The 10021-nt window shown below is 40.3% G+C and overlaps 1 protein-coding gene across 1 annotated transcript; it reads left to right on the top strand.

Annotated features, from left to right (window-relative positions):
* The first annotated feature begins 301 nt into the window (after positions 1-301).
* Positions 302-9871, top strand: ddx43 (DEAD (Asp-Glu-Ala-Asp) box polypeptide 43). Its single transcript, XM_069659203.1, has 17 exons — positions 302-650; positions 918-973; positions 1740-1857; positions 2255-2452; positions 2719-2800; positions 3525-3684; positions 6191-6309; positions 6462-6572; positions 6680-6821; positions 7065-7165; positions 8162-8249; positions 8438-8565; positions 8721-8830; positions 8977-9115; positions 9201-9288; positions 9626-9726; positions 9793-9871. The coding sequence occupies exons 1-17, from the start codon at positions 302-304 to the stop codon at positions 9869-9871; spliced, it is 2169 nt and encodes a 722-aa protein (XP_069515304.1).
* The last annotated feature ends 150 nt before the right edge of the window (positions 9872-10021 follow it).

The raw sequence follows: 10021 nt of genomic DNA, 5'->3' as shown, positions 1-10021 counted from the left end.
ATTTTATAATTTTTCAGGATTGGCTAAAGAATGTACAAGGTATGGTATCTAGTTATGTGGATTTTGCATTTTCTCCACCTGAAATGTTATATGAAGAATTTAATATTTTTTATTAAACTACATTCCTTATTTATAAATATAATATTAATCCAAAAGTGTTTAAATCGTCAAATCTCGCTAAAAATAGTCAGAAGTGTAAATTAACAGAGAAGAGTGAAGGCAACACTGACTTGATTGACAGCTTGGCAGTTAATTGCTGTTAGCGGTGCATCTAGCTGGCAGGTGGGACGGACAATTTAAAATGTCCGACTGGGAAGATCAGTACGAGGACGGCGTTGCTATCCAGAAACCTTCCACCAAATTATCCCCGACTAAATGCGAATTCACATTTAATGACGGTCAAAAGGAAAATGTATCTTTCGGTGTAAGAAATGGCAACAGGTTTGGAGCCCCTAGAGAGTGGAGAGCACATCGTAGCGGCGACGAGTCCGAGCACAGAGGTTGGAGAGATGGAGGCGAAGGCCGTCCGTTTCCGCGGAGCACGGATCGCGGAGGCCCGCCGGGTAGACGAACCTTTGGCGAGGAAAAGTCAGACTCTGCCCCGCCTGTGACTATCACCGTAGAAAGTTCCTCAGTCGGAAGAGTGATAGGTAGGTTTATAAAGCAAAAATATCAGTTTCATAAGCGAATGTTGCTAGACAGTGTATGGCTAAATTAAATTTGATCTCGCTGTTAGCTCGTGTTGCTAGGTGACCTTAGCCAAATCACGTGCAATCATTCCCATGTGGAACAACATACCGGTTACCTGTTTAAGTTTCTGGTTTGTGGGTACAACCTCCCTGTAAGTTATGTATTTACTTTATGCTGTCAAACCACCCATGTAGAGAGATTTTAGTCGGATTTTATTGTTGTTAAAGGTCGAGGAGGAACCAAAATCCGTGAACTTGAAGAGAGCAGCGGTGCAAGAATCAAGGCAAGTTGACGTGTGTCAGTGTCAATCTAGTGCAGCACATACATTGATGAACTGCTGGTGCTAGGCAACAATGAGGTACACCTAAAAAAAGGAACCTGCGTTCTTGTTCCGGTTTTATGTAGGCTATGCTATCTGGGCAAGATTAACAATGCGTTTACCACAGATGATTTTGCTAGGGTCCTGAAAAGGAAAAAGAAAGCAGAATGAAGGCATCTCTTCCTGTCTGAATTAACTTTGGCTATAATTAAAAATGTCAGATATAATACATGATGATAAAGTTCACATTCGGCTGCACATTTTTTCCAGCAGTACGTGCCACATAAACAGTCAGCACTTTGAAGTAGCTCTTTATTTACTGATGTTGTATACAGATCATCTTTTTGTTTTAATGCATATCATTAGACCAAGTTTAACATATATGCAAGTTATGAGCAAGACTCAGGATTACAACTTTTTTTCTTTTGTTTGTTTTTCTGCAGCTCTACAGCCCTGTATCAACAATTTGTAATTGCAGTTTTTTTTAAAACCCAAATTTACACCCAGTGTCAATAGCATTTTTTTTCTTGAGTTCTTAAACAGAATAAAGTTTTGGCTGAATTTGAGTTTTGAGGTTCAAACTTTTCTAAAAAAGTAATACCACAGATTGTTATTAACATACTCTTCTTTATTGTTTTCTTCTCCTAAGGTTTCCTTTTAAATTATAACCCCCTTCTCTGTTGAAAAACATGATAAGCAGCTGACCTCTTTTTTTTTTTTTTGTCCCTAGATAAACAAGGGGGACAATGAAGGCGAGGTGCTCATCTTTGGGACACCTGATGCCCAGCAGAAGGCCACGGAGATGATTGAAGAACTGGTGGCAGATGGCAACTCCCGATTCCGCGGTGGTATGAACAGTTTATTTCTTGGAAAAAAACTTGATGCTACAAGGATTCCTTGGTGACATCATACTTTTGCTTCAGAATTTTAACATAAACTCCTTTTGAGTCCGTGAAGGGATCTAATCTGTCTTAGTTAAAAATAAGATCGTATGTAATATAATTCGTGCATCTTTTTCTGAGGCTTTTCCTCCCATTGGCTTTTTTTTTTCAGCAACAAACACATGCACATTCCAATAACCCTCGTTGATGCGTATGTTACTAGCTTACTTCCAGCTAACTCTTTACTGTTGGTACTGTTTGCTTCATATTAGCACAGGCTGCACAAATGGTTCCACTTACCTTAATTTCTCTAAATATGGTAAAACCGACTTTTCCGATTAATGTAATTCAGTTTTATCCTCAGGTCCTGGTAAGTGGGCAGACTTTGGAGGAGGAGGTGGCGGAGGAGGCTATAGAAGGGGAGGTGATGGAGGAGTAAGGAATGGCTCTGTGTGGTCTGCTACAGAATTGCAGGCTGCGGATACAGCACCACCCCGTGAATTCATAGACTGGAATTCTATCCGGGAGAACAAGGACAAGTATGCAGCACTCAAGTGGAAAGGTGAGGGCTCATATTATAACTGATCTTCATCTACAGAGGTTCAGTTCCCCACCAAACCCTCACAGGATATTTTTATATACTAACACAGCTGCTGAATAGAGTGATACATTTCAATGTTTCATTTACACTCCATGTCCTGGTTTGTTGGTTGTTACCAACTTGTGTTCATCATTTTTGATATGACACCAGCATTTTATTAGCAAAAATGGAATGTGCCTCATCCATCTCTTTAATCTCTTTCTGTGATATTTTGCAACTTCCCTCAGACCTCCCACCCATGAAGAAGGAGTTTTACACTGAGGCAGAGAGTGTTTCCATGCTCACAGCAGAGGAAGTCAGTGAATGGAGGTGAATCTGGCAGGATGACATCATCCTACGGGTTTTAAAAAAGTACCACATCATGTTAAACAATGCTAGACATCAGTATTTCAAAGGCCATTGGGAATCATATAAGTAGAGGCAGAGTCAAGTGCCCAGACTCTTAAGGATGTCATGGACAGGTTCTTCAAAACCTCAAACCCTGCTTTGTTTTCCATTCCAGCCTCAGACAGATAGGTGGCACAATTTATCCACGTCTATGATATCAGAGCTGCTGTGCTTTAAGTTTACTGTATGCAAATTTCTAGTGTACACACCTCGAGCCTGCTTGTCTTTGAGTATGTCAGTGGTTTATCCTCATGGTTTCATTATAAGGGTTAGTTTCAGTGTTGCGATCAAATGTGGTTTTACAGCCTTGATCTGTTTATCCTCATGACAGGAAATTATGAAACAGTTATCTGTCTCCGGGTCAATTTAGCCTTCACAAATTCCTGTTTGTTAAATGTCATTTGCATTGATTATGGTTTGTATTTTTTAGTAGAAATAAAATAATTTTTCCCTATGTAAAACATGAAGAAAAAACTTGTATATTGTTTTTGTTATTTTGGCCCAAATGTACTCTCCTCAACATGAAACACAGCTACAAACATTATGTATTTGTCTTGTCTAGCTCAGTTTTAAGTCAACCTCTCTGCTTTTTTAACCAGTTGTACTTTGTTCTTGTTTTTGTCGTGTGTTGTGTATTTTTCCACAGGAAGGACAATAACAATATCTTTGTGGACGACCTAAAGGAGGAGGGGCAGAAGCGGTCTATCCCCAACCCCTGTCGCACCTTTCTGGAGGCCTTTGAACTCTATCCAGAGATCATGGAAAATATACAGCATGTTGGTTTTGTCAAACCAACCCCCATCCAGGTATGAGCCTGGCTCCTGGTCAAACCTGCCCTTTTGCTTAGAATGATTGTGTCTCCATTGTATGCAAACTAGTTTTTTGTTCAACAAGTGTGGCGCATTTTTATGCTACATTTTTTTTCAGACTAAATCACTCAAGCGTGGCTGCAAAAGAGATGGAAAAGTTCTCTTGTTTTTTATATTTACAAATCACCCCTTCTTTTGGTAACTTCAGTAAACAACCATCACTAGTTAAGTCAAATCCTTCCAGTTAGTTCTTTCCCAGAGTTCTAGTTCCCAGGAAACAAACAGAACATGCTCATTTCATCCTATATTATGGTTTCTTTGTAGAAACAGAAAGGCGTGTTCAGGGACTTTGTTAGAAAGACCTGTTTATGAGTTTGAATCAAGTCCATCCTGAAACATCAAACCGATTGAAAATCCAGTAAGATCGGTTACATTAGCTATTGTGCCAAAACACAGATGGAGTGCAGACAGGTGTGGTGCTGAGTCGGCAGCAGAGACAGAGTCAGAACAAGTCACTGAGCCAGTGAAACTTTCCTACAGAAGCCAGAGATAATTAATATTTTCAGACATGTATCTACATAATATCTAAATATCAATCACACAAGTCTCATCAGCTAGATGTATATATTGTAAATCCAGTGGCAAATGTAGGTACATTTAGGCCTAGTCTTAGGTTTCCTTAGTTTTTCACTTGGATGTGTCGGCACAAAATTACAAGAATGAGTATGCTGCAAGGAGAAATAAAAACTCATCTCTCTGTTTTTACTTTCGTTTCACAATAAAAAGGTTTGGCCGAATGAAATGTAATACAAGTGGGCCTGGCTTTCAACATGTTGTAGATCAGGCTCTGTATGATGCAATGACAGGTTGCACCTGTGTTTAATGCAAGCTTCTGCAATGCCTCAACCTTGTCTTTGATCCACCCCGCATGCTTACTGAAAGCAGCTGGTATGCTGTTAGATAAGCTTCTGTGCCAACCTGATCATTACAAAGACTTCCTTTCTCTTCAGTGCAATTTACCAGGTCGTACGGCCTTTAAAGGTTACTGTTGTTCGTCGGTTCATCAAGATACGGCTCCTACGTGTGACTTCCCCTGTAAATCGTAAACAGTATATGATAAGATAATCCTTTATTGATCCCCAGTGGGAAAATTCAGGTGTTATAGCGTTTACTTTTATGTTTATGAACTAGGGTTGTCACAAAGCAGAATTGTAAACTTTGATACAATACTATTAAAAAAAAAAATTATACTCGATACCTGTTTCGATACCACGGCAACAATAAAAGAACTGTTGGGTTCCAAAAAGTGGGTAATCTTGTTTTTAATTTTGTCCTGCACACAGTGCTGGTACATAAAAAGTCACAGAACACATACTATGCTCATTTGACATCCTGTTTACAGTAATGAGCAGGATCTTAATGTTTGAATTGTTTATTATTGTTATTTGATAGGTTTATGTTTAGACCCATATTAAAATATAGCCTCCCCTCTCAGTTATCAATCATAAACATAAGAAGTGTTTAGTTGTGTCTGTATCTGCAGACGATCTGCCATTTATCTGTATTTTCTTCTAACTCTGCTGTGCTTGGAACACTTCTGGTGGTGCTCACAGCCAGCAGTCTGCAGGTCGGGACTAACATTAAACGTAGAGACCAGGTGACAGCACTGTCTCTCTGCTCTGCTCTCTCCGTCTGCAACAGACGCTAATGTAACCTCTTTATTTGATGCCAAAAGGACTTCAAAATGTGAAAATGCTGTACATTCCTGTGGGGTTGTACGGCGGTGTGAGCAAATTAGTTAGTTTTTCAGCGGTTACGCTTTAAACTAATATCAGAAATTGCGTCTTATTTTTTACATTTAACCGTTTTGTTTTCATTAACGGCGCTCGTTGTCTCCCCTTTATGTCTATGTTACTCGACCACAGCTGCTATCTCTCTCTCTCTCACTCGTGGCAGATTTGGTGTGAAAACTGATCCTGATGTGTGTTTTTTTTCCAAGCTTCGGTATGTTTCGTTACTATCAACCATAAAAATATCAATTGTATTGTTTTAAACACGTGGTATCGAAAAGTATGACAACTTTCTTATGAACAAGTTATACATACATTGACACTTTGGAGTTAAAAGTTTTCACTTTGTCAAATTTCACCTCTCGTGCTTAGTTAAGCTAAAAACGCTATGACTCCGGTTAATTGACTGTATTTGCAGAGTAGTTACATGGTTAGTTTGTTGAAACCAGCTTTCGTGTAGACCGCCCCCCAATTCAAAACATCAGACAAGATCCAGAGTTAACTCAGATTTTTTCAGTGGTTTATTTGTACTTTATTGCCTAAGATCTTCCTTCTTCTTGACAAATGATATAGTGTTATTAAAAGTGAGAATGACATGACTTCAGGATGACAGGATGAAAATCTGAGTTAGATACAGCCCTGGGTTTTTTTTTGTGATATGTAGTCTTAATCTTTGTGTTTTATTGTGATGTTTTTGTTTGTGTCTTCAACAGTCTCAGGCTTGGCCAGTGTTGCTGAGCGGGGTGGACCTGATAGCCATCGCTCAGACAGGAACAGGGAAAACCCTGGCCTACCTGCTGCCAGGGTTCATCCACATGGAGGGGCAACCTGTGTGAGTACAGGACCTGTTGCTTACCTTAAGACCATTTGTAGTTAATCCTTCTAAAAGGTGAAAATTCTGTTCATAAATATGTCTTTTAGAGAGGTGCCGCTTTGATTGTCTGTCAAACTCTGTCCATCTTTTTGTCCTTCCTCTCTTGACAGACCCAGAGCTGAGCGGGGTGGTCCAGGCATGTTGGTGCTGACTCCCACCAGAGAGCTGGCCTTGCAGATTGAAACTGAGTGCAAAAAGTACCGCTTCAAGAGCTACAAGAGGTCCAGCAGTCCTGTATTATAATTCCTGTAGAAGGATAGAGCTAGTAATCTAAAATGTGATCTAGTTGCAGCATGACATAGACTGTTCCTTCTGTACCTTCTCTTAGTATCTGTATCTATGGCGGAGGGGATAGGAGAGGCCAGATCAACCTGGTGAAGGGCGGAGTGGACATAGTGATCGCCACACCAGGCCGCCTGAATGATCTACAGATGAATGAGCTCATCAATCTCAGCTCCATCACCTACTTGGTCAGCTGTTAGTGTCTGTTGTTGTTGTTGTGTGAGAGTGATTGAACGTTTGAGTGGTGCTTCATCCATCCTAACCTTTCCACTTTTAGATTAATTCTTTAAAAGTGTCAGAATATTTGTTCAACTTACCACTGCTCACCACAGGCAAACCAGTGAAGCAACTGTTTTTTTGTACTGTATGTTGTGTCTGGAAGTGCAGCTGCGTAGTTTTGAATCATTATTTATTATTATTTTTGGGAAAAGGTGCTGGACGAGGCTGACCGTATGCTCGATATGGGCTTTGAGCCCCAGATTATGAAGATTCTCCTGGACATCAGGCCAGACCGCCAGACTGTCATGACCAGGTATAAGTCACGTTGCATCAAGCACTTTAAACATCATTGCATGGTTGATGAAAAGTAATACAGGACAAAGAGAGACAGCTTTTACATTGCTGATCTTAACCCATCAAGCATTGGTTAGCATTCCTTCCACAGTTTTGAGAAAGTTTTATGTAAGGGATAATGTAGGTAGCAGGTTGTTATTGCGAAATGGAACCCTGACAGCCCCGTGGGGGTTCCTCCACTAAAAGAACCCGCTCACTATACATTGTCCAACTTATTACACGGCTATTTATTTAAGAAATCAATGATTTGACACTAAATATTGATTTATAAATTGATTATTGATTAAAAAAAATGATTATAGTTCCGGATTTTTTTTATTGCAGATTTATGATGACACTTAATCCTCCGGATTGTTTGATTAGAGCCGCTTCCCTAGCAACGGCCTGTTCTTCATTAGAGATAGACTGATATGGTTTTTTCAGGGCCGATACCGATTATTAGTAGTCAAGGAGGCCGATAACCGATATTTGAAGCCGATATTCATTTGCAGTAAAGGTGAAAATATTGGCGTCAAAATTTTGAATAATACAAACTCCAACACTTAACTTTGTTTAAATGCCTTTAAGCATATGCATCAGAGGCAAAATAACCCAGTTTTAAATTGATCTCTTATCGGCCGCCGGATTTAAAAAAAAAAACAAACAAAAAAAAAAGGCCGATGCCGATATGCGTCAAAATCCTGAATATCGGTGCCGATTGTCGGCCCGGCCGATAATCGGTCTATCCCTATTCTTCATAGAAACGGTCTGCTTAGAAGAATTGCAGAAATTGGAATGCTGTAATTAACCAATCAGCATGAAGTATTTTACAGTGATAAAATGTGTATATTGTATAAATGCTTTATTTTATATTATATATTTATTATAGCGTAACAATATATGTATCACTAACTGAAGTATGTGAAAAAATTTCAAACAAATATCGTTTTACAATTGTTAACTCGATGTGTTTCAGTGCCACCTGGCCCACTGGTGTGAGACGACTTTCCAAATCCTACCTGAAGAACCCCATGATGGTTTATGTGGGCACCCTGGACTTGGCAGTTAGTGGAAATTGATTGTCTCTTGTCTTAATGTTAGGGAATTAAATGAGAGCACACCTACAGATTCCAGTTTCTCTGCAACAAAGTCAGCTAAAATATGACTTCATTATTTATTCTGTGCGGTGAATTTCAGATGCCGTGTTCCTATTTGAATGTTTAGTCACGACCTGTGTTTCTCTCGGTCTTAGGCGGTTAACACGGTGCAGCAAACAGTGCTGATTGTTCATGAAGAGGAGAAGAAGTCCTACGTGTTTGACTTCATCAGAAACATGCTGCCTGAGGATAAGGTCCTCATCTTTGTTGGCAAAAAGCTTCTGTGAGTAGGGAGTCGGTCACCCACGTTCTGCTTGTAATCAAGGGAGTAGATTGTTGTCTGAGTTTGCAGCGTGATACCGCAGTTTCTGGTTAATACCAGCTACAGTAATGACCTCCTGTGTGTATGTCTTTTCCTCTCTTTGCGTGCAATCTCAGGGCTGATGACCTGTCCAGTGACATGTGTCTGCAGGGTCTGGCTGTGCAAAGTCTCCACGGTGACCGCGAGCAGTGTGACCGTGAAGAAGCCCTCAAGGACTTTAAAGAGAGTATGTTACATGATGGAAAATGACATCAAAGGAAATTGAAACAGACACCTCTAATGTTTACCTTTTTACCTTGAAGCAAACAAGGTACCCCAAGTTAAGGCTGAACTATCCAAGTGGACCGTAGATCAACAGTTCTCTTTTTCCAGGTCGAGTTCGGATCCTGGTCGCCACAGACTTAGCATCTCGAGGCTTGGATGTCCATGACATAACGCATGTGTTTAACTACGACTTCCCTCGTAACATAGAGGAGTACGTGCATCGCGTTGGCCGCACCGGCCGAGCAGGGTAAGAGTGCCACACGATGGAAAATCACTGCCTGTGATGGACTGTTCTTTCGTTGGTTTGTGATATTGATGCATTTATTTTTCAGACGATCAGGTGCTGCCGTTACCCTAGTAACAAGAGAAAACTGGAGGATGGCCCCTGAGCTTATTCCCATCCTGGAGAGAGCAGGACAGGTTGGCAGGACAAGAAGTTTATTTACAATATAAATGGGAATATCAATAATGCACATGTGATGATGATGAATGATATTTCAAAGCAGACTGAGGAATAGGATTTTACATTGCTAACAAATTAAACCATGATCACAGGATGGCTTGTTTGATGAGAGTTTAGCTAGTTTCACACACTTCATGGCACTGAGGCACACAATCAGAATTTTTTTTTTTTCTGTTTTATTGCAACTTGAAAGCTATGAAAGTTATGTTCTTATTTGTAGCAATTTTTCAACTATGTCAAATAGAATCCAGCAAACCATATTAAAGTGTTTAATCGTGTCGAATCCTGTTGCAGGAGGTCCCTGAGGAGCTGGTGCTTATGGCAGAGAGATACGAGAAGCACAAGAGGGAGAAGGATGAATGCAGTCCAAGGGGAGGACAGGGAGGAGGAGGAGGGTGGGGGAGAAGGGATGGTGGAGGAGGAGGAGGAGGAGGAGGAGGAGGAGGAGGATGGGGGAGAAGAGATGGAGGTGGTGGAGGAGGAGGAGGAGGATGGGGGAGAAGAGGAGGCAGGGATCAAGGACAAAACTGGGGATTCTAACGTGTGATCGTTAACGTAAGTCTATTTGACATAACGCAGTCAATAAGAGAAACTTTTGTAAGAAGTAGACTGTAGTAAATTAATTTCTCCAGTATTCTGATGTTATATATAATAATATTTATCTATAATGTGGGAGTAATGTTAATTTTC

Source organism: Semicossyphus pulcher, unplaced genomic scaffold (assembly GCF_022749685.1).
Source record: "Semicossyphus pulcher isolate SPU_LCO1_2020_fin unplaced genomic scaffold, fSemPul1.0.p SCAF_12, whole genome shotgun sequence".
NCBI lineage: Eukaryota > Metazoa > Chordata > Actinopteri > Labriformes > Labridae > Semicossyphus > Semicossyphus pulcher.
This window is presented reverse-complemented; position numbering and strand designations above follow the sequence as displayed.